Raw genomic sequence first — 19,274 nt, forward strand, 5'->3', positions numbered from 1 at the left:
ACTTGTTAACCTGGCTAGAGACAATGGTATTCTTGCATGTATTAGCAATGTGCCTGTATGTTGCTTGCAGATGTCAAAAGATTGCTTAAGGCTGTTGGCACTGGAGTTACAGAATGTTGAGTCACCATGTGGTTACTGGGACTTAACCTCTTTAGCCTTATAGTTTAACATTTTCAATGCTATGTCATTGGAGTAACAACCAACGTAATGAGAAGAAAAACCTTTATTATTGTACAAGTGTCGAAATGGATGGGGAAGTATACATGTAGTAGGCAATCAGGGCCCTGATTAGCATCTTATGCCCATTCCGATGGCCATGAATGTGCCAAACGTGCCGCCACTCTGCATCATGGTTTTCCCAATGCCGCCCATCAGCTCCCGACCCCGCATTCCGATCCTGGGGAAAGCAAGAAGGGGCCGTTGGGAATAAAACATAAAGAGATTTGAACTAACTTCCCCTTTGTAATCAGTGTTGAAACAGGTTAAGCATTAACATCTTGACCATCCCTTTATCTTATATGTCATTCTTTGGGTTTTGTTTCAAGGCAGGGTTTCTCTGTGTACCCTTCGCTGTCCTGGACTCACAGGCCTGCCTCTGTCTTCCAGACTGCTGGGATTACAGGAATTCGCCATCCTGCCCTGTGTCTGGATTCGGTACGATAAGAAAAATCTCTCTCCAGGCGCTCTAGGACATTATGAGTGCTTGTAGATACAGTATGAAGTACGTAGGCAGTCATGACTGTGCCTCTATGGCATACGTTATCCAGTAAGACATTTGTCTTCTAGATGATTTTTGTTGTTACTGAAGTTTAACCTAGGTTAAAATAACAAGCTCTGCAGCAGGGTCCTGGTAGCGCATGCCGTTTTTCTCAGCACTTGGGAGGCAAGAGGCAGGCAGAGCTCTGATTTTGAGGCTAGCCTGGTCTACCTACAGAGTTCCAGGACAGTCAGGGATGTTAAAAGTGAAAAACCTTGTCTTGGGGCGGGGGGGAAATAACTAAATAAAATAGTGTAGTTGCCGAGTTTGTAAACCGAAGCCGTGTTCTACCGCCACTAGCAAGACATTAACTAATGGTGGATTAACAGTAATAAGTATCCAAATGTGGTGGTGACCTTTGGAATAGCACAGTGTATCTCAGAGGTAGAACATCTGACTAAGTTTAAGTTAGAATTAAGTTTATCGGCTTTATCTCTACACCTAATTCTCACGATAGCAAAACGGCTCAAAAAGCTTAGTCACACACAGCTGGAGGTTAAAATGCCATGCAACAACCTACTGAGCATTTCCTATGTGCCAGATCATATGTAAACATACTAACATGACTGGTTCTTCGAAAAGTGGAGGTGAGTGCACTGCCCTCGTCTACAGTCGAAGAAACTAGCCTCCAACTTGCCTAAAGTCACTGTACAAAGGAGTCGGAAAGCCATTTTGACTCAGGAGCTTACATCCCTAGAACTGCGCTTCCAGCCTCAACTGAGTGGGCTTTGGAGTGGAAGCCAGGAAGTCCCGCCCGCGCGGCTCACCTGAGACAGGAGAACGTGCCGAACAGCGCCCCGGCCGCCATGCCCACGGCGCAACCCATGACGAAGCCCATCTTCACGCGGTCGAAGCAGCTGGGCTGGGACTGCCCGTAGGGACCCACGGCCACCGGCATCTGGGGTGAGAGGGCCACGACAGTGAGGCCCCAGCCGCCAGCAGTGGCGTCGGCCGAGGGCCCACAAGAGGCTTCCGCGGAGCCCGGGACAGAAGCCGGCCCGCAGCACGGCTCCACCACCCTCCTCGCGGTGACGGTCCCCGCACGCGCGACGCCCCGCACGGTCGGGCCCCACCTCACCTCGTTCGCGGCCGCGGTCGCTCAGCTCTACGTCTCAGACCCAAGGCTACGCGGAGGGCGCTCGCGGCCCGCGGGATCGCTTCCGGAGCGCAGGGCAGGCACTTCCGGGAGCATGGGCTGAGGACTTGCAAGCGCTGCGGATGGTGGGCTCTGCCGCTCGGAACATGCTGCTGCGAGCCGCTTGGAGGCGGGCGGCGGCGGCGGCTGCCGCGGTGGCCTGTCCGAGGTCCACGGCGCCCACCCGGGGGCTGCGCCTGCGCGGTACGCTCCCTTTCCTTTCGCTCTCACCCTTCCCGGCTGCGCGAGCCCCACGGGTCGGTGCTGCTTGCTGCGCAGTGTTTTGTTGCGGAGCCTGCCCGCCGCGTTGCGTCCCCCAGACTCTAAGCTTGGTCTCACATTTTCTTAGGATGGCCCTTCCGTCCTGCCACGCACGTCCCCTGAGCACGGGGTCCCATCCTTCAGAAATCTACTGGACAATCTGCATCTCAAAAATGCTAGTCAGAGCTCCTCCGGCCATGAGCCTTTGAAGGAACCTGCGCTTTTCACTTTTCTTCTAAGTGGTTTTGTTTTTCACAGTCCATCCCACTCTCTGCTAGATAGTTTGAACATTGCTCCCCGTTACTGCCACCGTCCCTTCAGGGAACCCTGTCACTATTACTTTACTCGTTGCCTTTTACTGCGTGTTGTTGTTGTCCTTTGACATTTGACCTCAGCCCTGCTTAAATTCACCTCGAAGAAGCTTTGTCCGTCTGTTTTCTTGTGTGCCGTGCGTCCATGGTTGCATCATTTCTCACTTTTCCACTCTGCTCTGTTGGCAGTTGTAGATCATGCTCCCCATTCGGCTGTTCCCTCAGAGGGAGAGGCGGTGCTGCGACCTCTGTATATGGATGTGCAGGCTACAACTCCTCTGGTAAGGACGAAGAGGGAGCTTCCCCCCTTCCCAGGCTCTTTCTAGAAGACAAATCTTAAGGACAAATCCGAACGGTAGGCTAGATTTCTGTACAATTGAAAAACATTGAATGTTCTAGAAAAAGGAGCCAGGTATCACCAGTCTTAGAATTTAATTCACCAGAAAAGGCTTTACTGTTTTAGATATTGACCTTGGTCAAATCACTTCCAGTAAGGTATTATAGCTAATAGTAAATGCTCAGATCTTGGAGGGGAACATTATGACATGGAGAGTTTGAGCAAGCTCAAGGGCAGTGTGGACCACATAGGGAGTTTCAAACCTACGTAAAAATTAAAAACAAACAAAAAAAAACCCCACAGAAACAAGCATATCAAACCTACGTAAAAATTTAAAAAACAAAACAAACAAACAAAAAAATACAGAAACGAGTCCATGGGCTCTGGAATTAGCAGGACAACCATGTAGTACCTGTGTGAGTTTGGCCATGTGTTAAATGAGCAGAAAGACATAGCAGTCCAGCACTTGATAAACATTTCAATAATAATAGTTATTGGGGCTAGGTGTGTGGCTCAAGTGGCTCAGTTGGTCGTGCAGGAAGCCCTGAGTTCAATCCCCAGAGCCATATAAAATTTAATCCCTGTAATGCAATACTAGGTGGAGTCAGGAAGATCAGAATATTAAGGTCATTCTTATCTACCGTGTCAGTTCGAGGCTAGCCAGGGATGCATGAGATCCTGTTCCTTTATTTACTTTCATCTTACAAGTGTTTCCTGAATGTTTGCTGTACACCACATGCATGCCGTGCCTGTGGAGGCCAGAAGAAGGCATTGGATCCCCTGGAATTGGAGTTATATAGCCCCTCATGAGTTGCCATGTAAATTGAAACTGGGTCCTCTAAAAAGGCAGTCACTGCTGTTAACCACTGAGCTATATCTCTTCAGTCAGAGACGCTGGTTTTTAAAACTGCAAAAACCTAGTATGCCGGTGCTAAGCACATATCATAATGCTAGCTATGCCCTCATTCCATTATTAATACAGCTTTTCATCCTTGTGATCAGAAGGATATTTGCCTAACTACATCAAGTCTCAGCACTTTGACTTTTTTTTTTTTTTTTTAAGACAGGGTCTCACTGTTCAGTCCTGACTCAACCTTGAACTACCTATGTCGATTAGGCTGGACTTGAACTTACAGAGATCCTATTGCCTCTTCCTTTTGAGTGCTGGGGTTATGCTACCACACTGGGAAGTCACATTCTTTGTAAATCATTTTGTTGCAGCAATGGAACCACCTGTAAGAACAGGTGTAAGAACAGGACTGTGAGGGATGCAAATACAGATGATAGAGCCCTTGCCCAGCGTGCACAAAGCCTTTGGTTTGGATTCTAGCACTGCGTAAAAGCGAGGCATGGTGGTATATGACTCTAATTCCACACAACTCTAAAGTATTGGGGAGATAGAGGCAGGAGGATTGGGATCAAAAGTTTAAGATCATTTTCAGCTAAGATGTATGTTTGAGGGTATCTTAAGCTAGAGACCCTGTCTTAAAAAGGCAGGGTCTTAAACATGTCTTAAAATATGGCAGCTCACAACTGTCTGTAATGCTGATTCCAAGCGCTCTGACACCTTCACACTAATGCACATAAAAGAAAATAAAATAAATCGTTTTTTAAAAAAAGAAAGAAAAGGACAAGATAGAGTTGTTTTCAGGAGGATTACATGGATGTTTTGGGGGGCACAGTGGGGAATGTTTTAAGACAGGGTTTCTTTATGTAACCCTGGCTGTCCAGAACTCCCTCTGTAGACCAGGCTGGTCTCCAACTCAGAGATCTGGCTGCCTCTACCTCCAAATACTGGGATTAAAAGCATGTATCACTATACCCAGCAGGGTTATAAATTTAAGGGCAGATTGAACTACATAAAACCCTATCTTTTTATAAATAAGAAAATATCAAAGACAGTGTTTGCACACTAGGTGAGTGAATGGTGGAACATTGTGATTTAAGTTGGTATTGAAGTGGAGACATCCCAGGTTACTTATCCCACCTTACTCAGTGGTCACTCTCTGAGGGGGTGGGAGAAAGCAGGCGGCATCTGAAATGCTGGCAGTACACCTAGCAAGGTGTGCCGTCATCAGCGGATGGAGCAGGTTCTGAGGTGATAATGGGCTCAGAGAGACTGATGTGTTCTCTTGTGTTCAGGATCCCAGGGTGCTTGATGCCATGCTCCCTTACCTTGTCAACTACTACGGGAACCCACATTCTCGGACTCATGTGTATGGCTGGGAGAGTGAGGCAGCCATGGAACATGCTCGCCAGGTTAGCATAAATGACCCTGAGAAGTTTGGAAGTCAGCTTCAGTGGCCTATGGGGTCGGGGGGAGTGGTAGTTAGTCTAGAAGAGATTCAGAAAGTAGCTCTGGAGTTTCACTACAGGTGTTTAGTTAGTTCCCACATTCCCTAGGTAAAGTACCATTTCTCTAAGCCTTAAACTTAACTATCAAGTAGAAAGCGAAAGAGTTCATGCTCTATAAGATTTTTGGGTAAATGAGACCATGCTGGTAAAAGTTAACACTTACAGGTAGCTCAAAAAGCACATAGTAAGAGTTCAGTAAACACGTTTTAAAAATGTATTTCTTGGGTCAGTGGGATACCTTGGATAGCTTAACCTAAATAACTGAATTTTGAAACCCAAAATCCACATGTTGTGGCATGGAAGTCTGCTAACCAAAGATAAATGGAAAAATGTAAAAAAAAAAAAATTTTAAACAAAACTTGTCATTAATAAGTATTTTATGGGGCCTGGAGAGATGGCTCAGAGGTTAAGAGCACTGTCTGCTCATCCAGAGGTCCTGAAGTTTTTAGTTCCCATCTTCCACATGGTCGCTCATAACCATTTGAAATAAGATCTGGTGCCCTCTTTTGGCATGCAGACGGAACATTGCATACATAATAAATAAATAAATCTTAAAAAAATATTTTGTGCATATGGAAATTTTGTGTGTGTGTGTGTGTGTATCTTTCTGTATGTGTGTACATGCATGTATGTGCTAAGTGCCTGCAGAGGCCCGAAGAGGCCCTCAGATTCCTTGGAAGTGGAAGTTGAGGATGGTTGTGAGCCTCCATGTGGATGCTAGGAACTAGAACTGGGTTCTCTGCAAGAGCAGCTAGTGCTCTTAACCACTGTGCCATCTTTACAGTTCCTTACCTGATTATTTTTTTTTTCGTTTTTCAAGACAGGATTTCTTTGTGTAACAGGCCTGACTGTCCTAGAACTCCACCTGTAGACCAAGCTGGCCTTGAATCTCAGAGATCCATCTGTTTCTGCTTATAGAGTGCTGGGATTAAAGATGTGCCCTGCCACTCCCAGCAAAAATATTTTTTTAGAATTACCAGTGTGTGTGCATTTGTGTATGTGCATGCATGCATGTGTGTTTTCGCACGTTCATGTACATGTATACATATGTACCAAAGTATGCAGTGTGGAGGTCAGAGGACAGCTTGAAGCAGTCTTTCCCCTACCATATGGGTCTCAGGGAAAGAACCCTGGGTCGTCAGCTTTTACAGCAAGTGCCTTTATCCACTGATCCATCTCACTGGCCCCTATTTAGTTGTTTGAGGCCAGCTTCACGTTTTCATCTAAGGTGGCTTGGAACTCACAGTGTATCCCAGACTGGCCTCAAACTCATGGTAGCTGTCTCACCTCAGCCTCTGAGTGCTTTTAATTTCAGGTGTGCATCACAACCTTCCATGGTTTGTGAAGTGCTGAAAATCAAACCCAGGGATTCATAAATATTAGCAAGCACTCTACCAACTGAGCTACTTTTAACAATATTTATTATTGTTGTTATCATTATCATATTTTGTTTTTTTCAAGACAGGGTTTCTCTATGTAACATCCCTGGCTGTCCTGGAACTCTTTGTAGACTAAGCTGGCCTCAGACTCACAGAGATCCACCTGCCTCTGCGTCCCAAGTGCTGGGATTAAAGGTGTTATGCCACCATGCCCAGCTCCCAGTTGACATTCTTTTTTTTTTTTAGATTTATTTATTTATTATGTATACATTGTTCTGTCTGAATGTATCTGCATACTAGAAGAGAGCATCAGATTCACTATAGATGGTTGTGAGCCACCATGTGGTTGCTGGGAATTTAACTCAGGACCTCTGGGAGAGCAGCCAGTGCTCTTAACCTCCGAGCCATCTCTCCAACCCACATTTGACATTCTTGTTGGCCTGTCTGAGAGTGGAAAAGGGATAGAGTATCTGAGCCGTAACAGTTGGTTCCGTTTTTAGCTCTGGTCAGACCTCATAGGCACAGAACTTCTCTGTAGGCAGTTGCTTGGTAGAATGCAGTGGAGCTTCTCGTGGTACAGAACTCTATCCTAGCTGTATCTGTAGCTCCATTGCTATCCAGTGACTGACATTATATATCTTTGGCTCTTGGCTTGCAGCAAGTTGCATCCCTGATTGGAGCTGATCCTCGAGAGATCATTTTCACTAGTGGAGCTACTGAATCCAACAACATAGCAATTAAGGTAAGGGGGTGAGGGTACTGTGTAGTGGAGCACGCCTTAGCCCGTGAGGGCCATTTGGGAAAGTGAAGGACAGAATGAAACACAAGGGAACCAGACACGCCTTGGGTTTAGAGATTCCTGCTCCTCTATTGTTTGAACTCAGATTTTTTTTTTCCAGCTATGCACTTCTCCCTGTTTCTTCCTCTGCCTTAAGGAAAAAAAAACCAAAAACAAAACTATGTAGGGAGTCAGCAGACAGCTTTGTGGAATCTGAAATCTCCTTCCACCTTTACTTAGGGTTCTGAGTATCAAATTCAAGGCATCAGACAAGTGTCTTTGCCGACTGAGTCGTCTTGCAGGCTTACAGGTTCTCTGTAAGAGTAGTAAGTGCTGTGAACTGATGAGCCAGCTCTCCAGCTCCACGAGGTCCTCATGTATGTGAGCTATCTCTCCAGCTCTCATTTCATCTTTCATCTTTTTTTTTTTTTTTTTTTTGAGACAATATCACTATGTTCCTCAGGTTAGTTTCAAACTTAAGAGTTAAATGATCCTTCCTCTTCAGTCTCCAAAGTAGTAAGGACCACAAACTATTGTACTCAGCTATGCTTATTTCCTTCTTATTTTCCTCCTCTGTTCCTTTTGTTCCTTTGCTTGTTTGGAAACAAGGTGTCACTAAGTAGCCCTGAGTGGCCTGCAACTTATTATGTAGACCATAAGATGGTCTCAGTTTGTAGGTGTCTTCTTGCAGATGCCTCTGAGTGCTGAGAACATAGGCATGTGGGCTATACCTGGGTATGTTTTGTTTGTTTGTCTTTTTTAAAATTATTAATTGCAGTTTATTCACTTTGTATCCCCACTGTAGCCCTGTCCCTCGTCTCCTGTCTCCTCCTAGTCCCACCCACTCTCTCTCACCTTTTCCTACACCCCTCCCCAAATCCAATGATAGGGGAGGTTCTTCTACCCTTACCTCTGACCCTAGCCTATCAGGTCTCATCAGGACTGGCTGCATTGTCTTCCTCTGTGGCCTGGTAAGGCTGCTCCACCCTCAGGGGGAGGTGATCAAAGAGCCAGCCACTGAGTTCATGTCAGAGACAGTCCCTGTTCCCATTACTAGGGAAACCACATGGAACTGGGCTGCCATGTGCTACATCTGTGCAGGGGTTCTAGGTTATCTCCATGCATGGTCCTTGGTTGGAGTATCAGTCTCAGAAAAGACCCCTGTGCCCAGATTTTTTGTTCTGTTGCTCTCCTTGTGGAGCTGTTTGTTTGTCTTTTTAATAATATAAGTGTTATCACTTCTTAATTTATTACAGCATTTGAGGTTATGGGCATTTCAGTTCTTCTTAACCTGTCTTTATAATTTCTCCTGATGTTAAAAGTGTCATACACACGAGTGGGGATCTGGTCTGTGACATAGAATGTCTTTAGCACACCCGTGGCATACATTCACAGAAAGACTGTTTATAAGTAGGATTCATGCCATTGCTACCTCCAAGTATGTTATTCTTTTCTTTTGTTATCGATTTTTAGGGAGTGGCCAGGTTCTACAGTTCAAGGAAAAAGCACTTGGTCACTACCCAGACGGAACATAAGTGTGTGCTGGACTCGTGCCGCTCACTGGAGGCTGAGGGCTTTCGGGTCACTTACCTCCCAGTGCAGAAGAGTGGCATCATTAACCTGAAGGTAGGAGCGCCACCAGGCTCTCGGGCCAGCATAGGACAAGCTGGAGAGGTCCTGTAAGTCTGTCTCTCTAGCTTTGGGTGGAGCAGAAAGGAAACAGACCTGTCAGAAAAGATCATGTCCTTTGCATGCTCCGTTCTTCTCCATGGAAGACTTGCCTCTCGGCTTCTTTGGTGATCCTGGTTTGCGTGAGACCCACTGGGCATGAGCATAGGATGTCAGGGACTCACACCACAGAAGAGCTCTAGCCGCTTTCTTCCCTGCAGTGATGTTTCTCATCACTCTATAAAGGAAGCATGGGAATTGGTGTAGCTCAGTGGTAGCATTCTTACAGAGCATACACAAGGCTGTAGGCTTGATCTCCAGAGCTGCAAAAGCAAACACATTAGCATAGGCTAAATGTGGGACAATTCACTGTGAAACACAGCACTCTGGAGGCTCAAGCAAGAGGATCAACAAAGTCTCGGGCTAGCCTGGCCTTCAGAGTGAGATCCTGTCTGAAAGAAAAGGCTTGTGTGTACATTTCTGTTCTGTTTCCATGTCTGTTTTCTTGTCTTGTCTACACTGCTGTTATTTCTATAGCTTTGGAGCAGCTTGAAATCAGGATTTGTTTTTGTTGTTGTTGTTTTGTTTTTGAAACAGTGTTTCATGAATCTCAGCTGGCCTCAAGTGGCATGTAGCCATGAATGAACTTGACCTCCTGATTCTCCCGCCTCAACCTATTAAGAACTGGTATTATAGTATTATACCAGTACTATAACTGCTATTATACCAGTATAATAAGTACTGGTATTATAGGCTATAATACCTACCCAACAAACTTTTCTTTCTTTTTCTAGATTTATTTTATGTGTGCCTGGGCGTTACAGGTGGTTATGAGTGTGAGTGTTGTTAATCTAAGTCAGGTCTCCTACAACAGCAACAATTGCGGTTAACCACTGGGCCATCTCTTCAGCCCATATTTTTTTTTTTAAGATTTATTTATTTATGTAAATGAGTATTCTATTTGCATGTATGTCTGCATGACAGAAAAGAGAATCAGATCCCATTATAGATGGTTATGAGCCACTATGTGGGTGCTGGGAATTCAACTCAGGACCTCTGGAAGAGCAGGCAGTACTCTTAACACTGAGCCATCTCTCCAGCCACTTTGTTTTTTATTTTTATGAGATAGGGTCTCATGTTGCCCAGGCTGGCATTGAACTCCTGTTCTTCCTGTCCCTACTTCCTACAATCTGGGATTATCGACACATGCTACCATGCCTGGCCTTTTATCTGTCTTTTACTTTTTGCGTATGGGTGTTTGACTTGCGTGCATGTCTGTGCACTGTATGTGTCCTTGGTGCCTGTGAAGGCCAGAAGAAAGTGTTCAGTCGGGCTGGAGAGATGACTCAGAGGTTAAGAGCACTGGCTGCTCTTCCCGAAGGTCTTGAGTTCAATTCCCAGCAACCACATGGTGGCTCATAACCATCTATAATGAGATCTGGTGCCCTCTTCTGGCATGCAGGTGTACATGAAGGACAGAGCATTGTATGCATAGTAAATAAATAAACATTTAAAAAAAAAAAAAGGAAAGTGTTCAGTCCCCTGGGGCGGGAGTTGCAGACAGCTGTGATCCTCCATGGTGTGCTAGGAATTGAACATGGGTTCTCTGGAAGAACAGTCAGTGCTCATAACCACTGAGCCATGTCTGTAGTTTCTTGTGTTGTCAGTTATTGTTTGTTTTTAACTGGTAATACTAGGGATTGAACTCCATGCCTCACACATGGGAGGCAAGCACTGAGCTGAGCTACACTCTAAACCCCTATATTTAATATTTCAGTGTTCAGATAGGGTTATAGTGAAAGGCCCCTTTTCTAGACTTAAGGTTGTCTGCTTTCTTACTTAGACAGTTTTCTCTTGGCATCATATAGACCCCTTACTGCTGCATTTTTAGGAACTAGAGGCTGCCATCCAGCCAGACACCAGCCTGGTCTCCGTTATGACTGTGAACAATGAGATTGGAGTGAAGCAGCCAATTGCAGAAATAGGTGAGTGTAGTAAACCCTGATCCTTTCCACTCCTGGGTCTATGTAAGGGGGAGGTAAGAGCTCTAACACAGCAGCCAAGTGCACCAAGGGAAAGAGCTATGTGCCTTGCCGACCTGTACTCTAGGTGACTAATATTTGAATATTTAGAATTTAGGGTTGAGTGCCCTTTATGTTTTTATGTGTTGCTGTTGTTATTATTGCTTTTCAATTTATTTATGTTTTTGCCCAAAATGACAACAAAACAATAAGGAAAAGCCATATATGCATTACTCTTCCAGATGTTCTTTATCAGCCTGGCGCAGTGGTGCACAGCTTTTCCCAGTGCTCAGGGAGGCAGAGGCAGCCTGGTCTACAAAATTGAGTCCAGGACAGTCAGGACTACACAGAGAAACCCTGTCTCAGAATAAAAAAGGAAAAACAAGTTCTTTTTCTCCATCTAGATGTCACCTTGTAATCCCTATGCAAATTAGCAAAAACATCTGTTGATCTTTTCTTCTTTTAAAAATGTATTTAAAAGGTGATATCACATTCCCAAAGTCCAGGGTTCATTAGGTGGTACAAAGAAACTTGGCATCAAAATATCATTTGCAGTTTGGTGTTTTGCCCCTCATTGGCAAATAGAGGGGCTGGGAGTTGGCAGGGAGCTGGAGAGGGAGGGGAGAGGGGAAGGTGGAAAGGCATGGAGTAGGAGAGGACTTATATATGTGTTAATCGTCACTTAGCTCATTAGTGGTATTTTGCAAGACTTTGCCAGCTTACTTCCACTGTGTTCTGGGTCTTCCTCTCTGTCATCCTCAGGGCAGATTTGCAGTTCCAGAAAGGTATACTTCCATACTGATGCAGCCCAAGCTGTTGGGAAAATCCCACTTGATGTCAACGACATGAAAATTGATCTCATGAGCATCAGCGGTCACAAAATCTATGGCCCTAAAGGTACCATTCCCTGCCTCTTCTGTGAACGTCTCAGCAAACCCTTTGACAGATGCTCATCACAATCACTTTGACTGATTGGTTGGACATTCAGAGTGGCCTGGAATATGGAAGTGTCATTCATCAATAGCCAAAAACACTTGCCTCTTTGTAGATCCAAACAGCTGCTTTGTACATAGCTGGCCTTCTTCCTTGATCCCTTCACAATGTCCTTGAAAGGGATATAGATATTAATTTGGCTGAGGAAAACAGCGTTCTGTTAATTCAGGTTTCACCAGACATGAGACATGAGTAAAAGCAAAGAAGAGAACAGATTTCACTAGAGAAGGCTGATATTTCTGTCTGTCCCACCATGCTGGCTGCAGAGGGTTCCCACAGGTTGTAATTAAGGGTTGTGAGCCATTCTTGCAGACCCCAATTTGTACCCTACAATGTGACCTGATTGGGATCTCTGCTTTTCCCTGGTCAGTCCTCATCAGGGTCTTGAGACATTGCCCGCCTGATTTTGAGGTTGCTGGCCTCCTTCTAGACATGTCTGCTGTGCCGTGCCGAAGTGTTTTTACAGCTGTTCTATTTAAGGACACTTGCACTATCCCGCCACCCCTTTTTACCCAAATTATATATGTTCTGTTCTTGCTTTTTGTTTTGTTTTGTTTTTTGAGACTGGGTTTCTCTGTATAGCCTTGGCTGTCCTGGATTCACTTTGTAGACCAGGCAGGCCCTGAACTCAGCTGGCCCCAAACTCACAGAAATCTGCCTCCCACAGGGCTGGGATTCCAGGCATGTGCCACCACCCTCGGCTCTTTGAGCCTTATTTTTTTTGTGTGATTATCTATTGTTGTTGTTGTTGTTGTTGTTGTTGTTATATGGTTGTAGATGGGGTTTTACAAAAGTAAATGCAGGTGCCTGTGAAGAGGGCAGGGTATGGAACCTCTGTGAGCTGGAGTTACAGGCAATTGTAAGCTCTATGCTGTGGCTTCTGGGAGCCAAACACAGGTCCTTTTCAAGAGCAGTATGTGCCTTCTCTCCAGTGGGTTTCTAATTCCCTTAAGAATAATCCGTATGTGATGTCATTTTTTCAAATATGTATATATGTTTTTATTTTTAAAGATTTATTTCTTATGTATACAATGTTCTGTCTGCATGTACACCTGCACGCCAGAAGAGGGCATCTGATCCCAGTATAGATGGTCAAGTTTGCTGGGAATTCAAAAGGTAGTCTCTGGAAGAGCAGACATTACTCTTAACCCCTGAGCCATCTCTCCAACCGGTGTGATGTCATTTCATTCATGCATAGGGAGCTGCTTGAAATAATTTTGGTCATATTATATATTATACCTGCTGTATATGTAACTTTGTTGAATACTTTAAATAAGCTTGCAAAGTAATCAGTTTCCATGTTCCATTTTTTTTAATCTAGAAAAAATTAACTATAAAACTTGAAATAGTATTTCAATTTGTTTTGTTTTGGTTTTGTTTTTCGAGACAGGGTTTCTCTGCATAGCCTTGGCTGACTGGACTTGCTTTGTAGACCTGGCTTACCTTGAACACACAACATTCTGCCTGCCTCTGCCTCCCTGAGTGCTGGGATTACAGGTGTACATCATCTGTATTTTAATTTCTTTAGAAAGTAACATTTTGGGAGGCTGGAGAGATGGCTCAGAGGTTAGGAAAGAATGGTTCTGCTGGCTGTTCTTCCAGAGGTCCTGGGTTCAATTCCCATCAACCTCATGGTGGCTCAGAACCATCTATAATGAGATCTAGTGCCCTCTTCTGGTGTGCAGGCAGAATACTGTATACATAATAAATTAATAAATCTTTAAAAACATTATCAAAAAAGAAAGTAATATTTTGTTTTATCTGAGTTTCTTTTCTTTTCTGTAACAACATTTCTTCCTCTAGGGGTTGGCGCTATCTATGTCCGCCGGAGACCCCGGGTACGTGTGGAGGCCCTGCAGAGTGGAGGCGGGCAGGAGCGGGGTATGCGGTCGGGGACAGTGCCCACACCCTTGGTGGTGGGGCTGGGAGCTGCGTGTGAGTTGGCACAACAAGAGATGGAGGTAGGTGTCTGGGAGAACAGCTCCCTCTCAGCAGCCCACCCCGCCCAGCCATCTGATGCTGCGGGAAGAGGAGGTCTCAGAACACCCCGTCTTTGAGTGCTTAAAGGCTAAGACAGGAGAAGTTTCAGATCAAGGCCAGCCTGGGCTACACAGCAAAACCCTGGATCAAAACAAAAAGTAAAGGGCTGGGTTAGTAGCAGAGTACTTGCCTAGGATGTACAAGTCTGGGTTCAGTAAGTGAATGTAAAACTCTCACGTGTGTGTGTGTGTGCGCGCGCGCGCACGCACACACACACACACACACACTCAATGAAATAAAAGCCTGCTTTGTTTGGTCCTGCGGCCCCTTGTGAGGCAATTAAACCACATATATGTCCTACTTGTAGTTGCCAATCCATTCTTCTCTAGGTTGCTAAACTTTCTTCAGCTACTGAGCACCTTTTATACACCAGGCACAGCACCCAGTGCTGGAGATCCAGTGGGCTCCACACACAGGACAGGAAGGGCTTGTGCGGTACCTAGTCACGCCTGGGTAGAGAAGAAGGGTTTCTGGAATGCGTTGCCCGAGCCGGTGGCTGGTCCCTGTACTTAGTTCTCCCTGCCCACTCCTTAGTACGACCATAAGCGGATCTCCCGGTTAGCAGAGCGGCTGACACGGAAGATAATGAAGAGCCTTCCGGATGTGGTGATGAACGGCGACCCTACACAGCACTACCCCGGTACGGACGTGCGCTCTCAATCTACGTCTGTCCTTCCCTCTTTGGTTTTCTTTGAGGCGCGGCTTTTATGATGTGGGGCTGGAGCATGCCTTCCACAGTGCACTTATGGCGGTCAGAGGACAGCTTCGTGGAGTCCGTTCCCTCCTTCCACTCTTACACGGGTCTCAGATGGAACTTAGGCGTGTGCAGCGAGGGCTATACCTGCCGAGCCACCCGGTCCCCTCCTCACCCCTACCATGCTGTTTCTGTTTTTGAAAAATACTTTGTGGCTCTGCTCGCCTCTTCCACGCCGGGCGTGCTGTGTGCCCCTGAGCTCTGCCTCCAGCTTTGAGCCTCCATTTGGCAGACACTGAGACCCAGAGCGCCAATGTAGAATGTTCTCTTTTTCAGGCTGTATCAACCTGTCCTTTGCGTATGTGGAAGGGGAGAGTCTGCTGATGGCCCTCAAGGATGTGGCCTTGTCGTCAGGGAGGTGAGTTGCACCAGGGAGGCAGGCACTGTGGGAGCAGCAGTTAGCTTGGCTGTTAACGGCCGTACATGCCCTGCAGCTTCCTGGTGGGGCTGCCAGCGTGGTAGAGCTGCTCTTCTGCTGGTGGCCACAGGCCATGTCACCATTCTAACAGGTCTCTCTTAGAGAGCAGCTGGTGACTTTTAGGTCCTAGAAGATGCAGGTATCTTTTTTTGTTTTATTTTAAGACAGGATATCTGTATGTAGCCCTGGCTATCCTGAAATGCTCTGTGTAGACCAGGCTATCCTCAAACTAAGAGAGATCCTCCTGCCTCTGCCTCCCCAGGGCTGGGAATAAAGTTGTGCACCACCACCCCTGGATGAAGATGTATGTGTCCTTCGAAGGGTTGAGCTAGCAGTTGTCAGCCACCAAGGTTTATCTGTCCTCCAGGGTAACACATTGTGTTTTCTGCCCTGGATACAGGAGGTTCTCTGGCTCTTCTGTCAGTGCCAGTGCATGGGCCGTCATGCTCTCTCAGTCTTTGACAGCGTCCACGCTATCTACTATAGGGACCAGAAAGGCTGGATTTAGTCCTAGGCTGTACAGGGCATCACCAGGCCCCAGCACATTTCCTGGCCATATCTCTTTTGTCCCTATGCTGTGATTCTAGGGCACTGGGAGGGATGACCCTGGATGTATGCTGTGATTCTAGGGCACTGGGAGGGATGACCCTGGATGTATCCTGTGCACTAAAAGGCTTATGTCTTCATCCTTAGTGCCTGTACTTCTGCATCACTGGAGCCCTCTTATGTCCTTAGAGCGATTGGTGCTGATGAAGATTTAGCACACTCCTCCATCAGGTCAGTGAACTCCGGTGCAGAGAGAGAGAGAGTGAGCGAGTGGATGTGCATAGGAATGGGTGTATATTCCTGGTGTTTTGGGTTTGTTTGTTTAAAAAAAGGGGGGGGATTGAGACGGGGTTTCTCTGTGTAGCCCACGCTGTCCTGGATTTACTTTGTAGACCAGGCTGTCCTCAAACTCACAGAGATCCGCTTAGCTCTGCCTCCTGAGTGCTGGAATCAAAGGTGTGCACCATCATGCCCAGCTGTATTCCTGATTTGTTAAGGTAACATCTTGTCAGGAACCCAGACTGGCCTTGAATTCTGTCCTCATACCTCCAGCTCTGGAGTGCTGAGATTACAGGTGTGTGTTCACTATGCCTCCTGCAGTTTTGGGGGAGTCATACATCTAGGCAAGCACTCTTCCTGCTGAGCTGTGTCCCTGCCCCCTTTTTGAATCTTTTATTTTTTCGACTTTTTTATATGTTGGTGTTTTGTCTGCATGAGGGTGTAGGAGTTCCTAGAACAGAAAGTTTTGAGCTGCCATGTGGGTGCTGGGAATTAAAACTGGGGCCTTTAGAAGAACCACCAGTGTTCTTCACCGCTGGGCCATCTCTCTACCCACTTCTCGAATCCTGATGGAGATAAAGATGTCTGAGTCTTCTACTCAGACCCCCTGCCTACCAGATCTGGAGTAGGCGTAGGAGACTTCTCAGTTGATTCTGATCCACAAGCTATGTTCTAAGAACTTTTACCTAGAAGAGTAGGGCTGTGCTCTTCCTTTTTTATTCTTTCCTTGAGCCAGGAGCTTTCATGTAGCCCCCGTTGGTGTCTCTCTAGCTCACTCTGTACCCACGAGTGACCCAGCTTGTTCTGCCTCCACTCCTCTGCTGCGATCTCAGACATGTGCCACCATGCCGTTTGTACAGTCAGTAGTTGAACCCAGGACTTCGTGCATGCTAAGCAAGAACCCTACCAACTGAACTACACTCCCAGCCCTCTCTTTAGGATTGAGATAGTAGGTCCTCAGTGAGTATTAGTCAAGAAAACAAACCGAACCTGCTGCCAGGTATAGAGATCTTCTGTGTTACCTCAGGTTTGGCATTGGCCGCTTCACAACAGAAGAGGAAGTGGACTACACTGTGGAGAAGTGCATTTACCATGTGAAGCGTCTTCGAGAAATGAGGTATGCGCTGCTGCGTGCAGACTCCTCGGGAGGAGTTGTACTGCTCACTGCCGTCTTGTCCGTAGGCTCTGTATTCACATTGCCAGAGCCCAAGTTTAAAGAGCCTGTAGGACTCAGGATTCCACAGAGCAAGAACGTAGGCCTCCTTAGCTTCTTGTTTTTCAGAATGTTTTTTAAAAACTAGGTTTTTGTAATAGCATAGAGGTTGCTTGCCTAGCATTAGGAAAGGCCCTGGGAGGGCTGGAGAGATGGCTCAGAGGTTAAGAGCACTGGCTGCTCTTCCAGAGGTCCTGAGTTCCATTCCCAGCAACCATATGGTGCCTCACAGCCATCTATAATGAGATCTGGTGCCCTCTTCTGGTGTGCAGGCAGAACACTGTGTAAATAATAAATAAATAAATCTTTAAAAAAACAAACAAACAAAAACAGAAAAGCCCTGGGTTTGATCCCAAGCCCTACAAAAATCAAGGGAAGGCTGAGGTTAAAAGCTCGGTGGTAGAATGTCTGCCTAAGTAAGCACAAGGCCAAAACCAGGATTCAGGTCCATGCCTGACATTGTAGCTCTCAGCCTGCCCCAAAAAGACTGTGAGTAAGACCTTTCCTCAGAAACAAAAACAAAGGATAGGATTCAACAACATTGGGGAAATAGAAGCCACAGAATTCAGTAGTTGAGTGTATGGCTGTAGCTCAGCAGAGGAGAATGCCTAGTGTGTGAGGCTCTGGGCTTCATCTTCAGAGGCCAAAGCAAACAATTCTCATAGCCATCATTCCCACCACCATCAAAGCAAATCTGGTCTAAGATCATTACCCACAGTCTTCTCTGTAGCATTTCTTGTACAAAAGGGATGCTCAGGCCTGAGATCTCAGACATCCTTTGGGGTTAAAGCCATAGATGGTATTCCTGATTTTGGAAGTTAGGAAGAGGCTGGGATTGACCTGGACTTACAGAAGCTGGGAAAGGCTTGTTCATCTCTTGTATTGGGGTTCACCAGGGCAAAAGTCAGAGGAGCAACAGGATAGAAAGAGGCAAATCATTTTTGGGGCCTGAGAGGCAGTGTAGGCTACTGCTTCCTATCTAAGCCTCCTCCCTCGGTGCCTCTTCTCTTTGGCAGTCCTCTCTGGGAGATGGTGCAGGATGGCATTGACCTCAAGAGCATCAAGTGGACCCAACATTAGAAGAGTGGGCCTGTGACTTTGTGCTGGCCTGGCCATTCCTGCCTCACCGATCCATGTACAGCCAGCAGCCTTGTTACCTGCAGCGTGTGGTCCATGGACAAAGAAGACTTGGAATAGCCCGGTTGACCTCACCACAGAACATTTTCAAGTGAGAAATTCAAGGAAGAATCTTTCCTGGCCTCCTCAGGAACTCTTCTGTACTGTATAGTGTGTGGACGTTCTTATCTGAGGGCCTGCAGGCACTGCTGTGCTGCTGCCACTAGGCATACTTCCTGTAGGGAGATGAAGGAACTGGAAGAAGGCTGGAGGTTCAAAGACTGCCTCTGCAGGATCAGTTGAATCTTCACTCTTGCAGCTCAGCTGGACTGGCACAGTTAGCAACAAGCATAAACACACTTTATTTTACTATTTTTGTTGCTTCAAAAGACATCTCTTTATACTGACTTCAGCCAAAACAGCAGGTGTCATTAAAGGCTTGTTTCTTTTGTGTTCTCATCTTCCTTTCTTTCTTTTGATTTAATGAAAGTAGAAATATCCATATGATGCCATGTATTATTCTAGTAACTTGTTTATTTCCTTAAAATCTGTTGATTGAAGACTGGAGAAATAAATTCCTGTCCCTCCCCCCCTTCTTCTGTGAGTTTATGAGAGTCTGAAGGAGAAGAAATGCATTTAGAAACCCTGGAGACTTCCTCACACTGCCTTCCATAGATACCTAGGTTCACTTACTAATCTTTTCCTCCAACAATTTAGAGGATTTCCAGGGCACACATTTTATTGTGGTTTTGGGGGATGCACTGGTTAATAGGACCAGAAAGGGCACAGTGCCCTTGATGAGCTGTCATACGAGAGAGAGAGAAAGTCAGAAATAAACAGGAACTGTAATACACGTGACCGCGCTATGAAAACAGTATGGAGAACTGTGAAGATGGGAAGCTCACTGAAATCC

At 46.0% G+C, this 19,274-nt stretch overlaps 2 protein-coding genes across 3 annotated transcripts; one reads left to right on the forward strand and one right to left on the reverse strand.

Annotated features, from left to right (window-relative positions):
* Positions 1-205: 205 nt before the first annotated feature.
* Romo1 (reactive oxygen species modulator 1) lies at positions 206-1,977 on the reverse strand. Its single transcript, XM_021640536.2, has 3 exons — positions 1,836-1,977; positions 1,525-1,655; positions 206-397 (listed from the first exon to the last, which is right to left on the reverse strand). Exons 2-3 carry the CDS (start codon positions 1,653-1,655, stop codon positions 289-291), a joined length of 240 nt encoding a protein of 79 aa, XP_021496211.1. The 5' UTR covers positions 1,836-1,977; the 3' UTR covers positions 206-288.
* Positions 1,961-18,956, forward strand: Nfs1 (NFS1 cysteine desulfurase). 2 transcript variants are annotated; one of them, XM_021640534.2, is made up of 13 exons: positions 1,961-2,096; positions 2,654-2,745; positions 4,944-5,060; positions 7,194-7,277; positions 8,787-8,939; positions 10,873-10,966; positions 11,765-11,899; positions 13,799-13,956; positions 14,570-14,675; positions 15,066-15,147; positions 15,901-15,984; positions 17,060-17,149; positions 18,262-18,956. In XM_021640534.2, the coding sequence occupies exons 1-13, from the start codon at positions 1,976-1,978 to the stop codon at positions 18,323-18,325; spliced, it is 1,380 nt and encodes a 459-aa protein (XP_021496209.1). In that variant the 5' UTR covers positions 1,961-1,975; the 3' UTR covers positions 18,326-18,956. The 2 variants fall into 2 exon arrangements, with proteins under 2 accessions (XP_021496209.1, XP_021496210.1); XM_021640535.2 differs by lacking the exon at positions 4,944-5,060.
* The last annotated feature ends 318 nt before the right edge of the window (positions 18,957-19,274 follow it).

This window comes from Meriones unguiculatus, chromosome 4 (assembly GCF_030254825.1).
Source record: "Meriones unguiculatus strain TT.TT164.6M chromosome 4, Bangor_MerUng_6.1, whole genome shotgun sequence".
NCBI classification, from domain to species: domain Eukaryota; kingdom Metazoa; phylum Chordata; class Mammalia; order Rodentia; family Muridae; genus Meriones; species Meriones unguiculatus.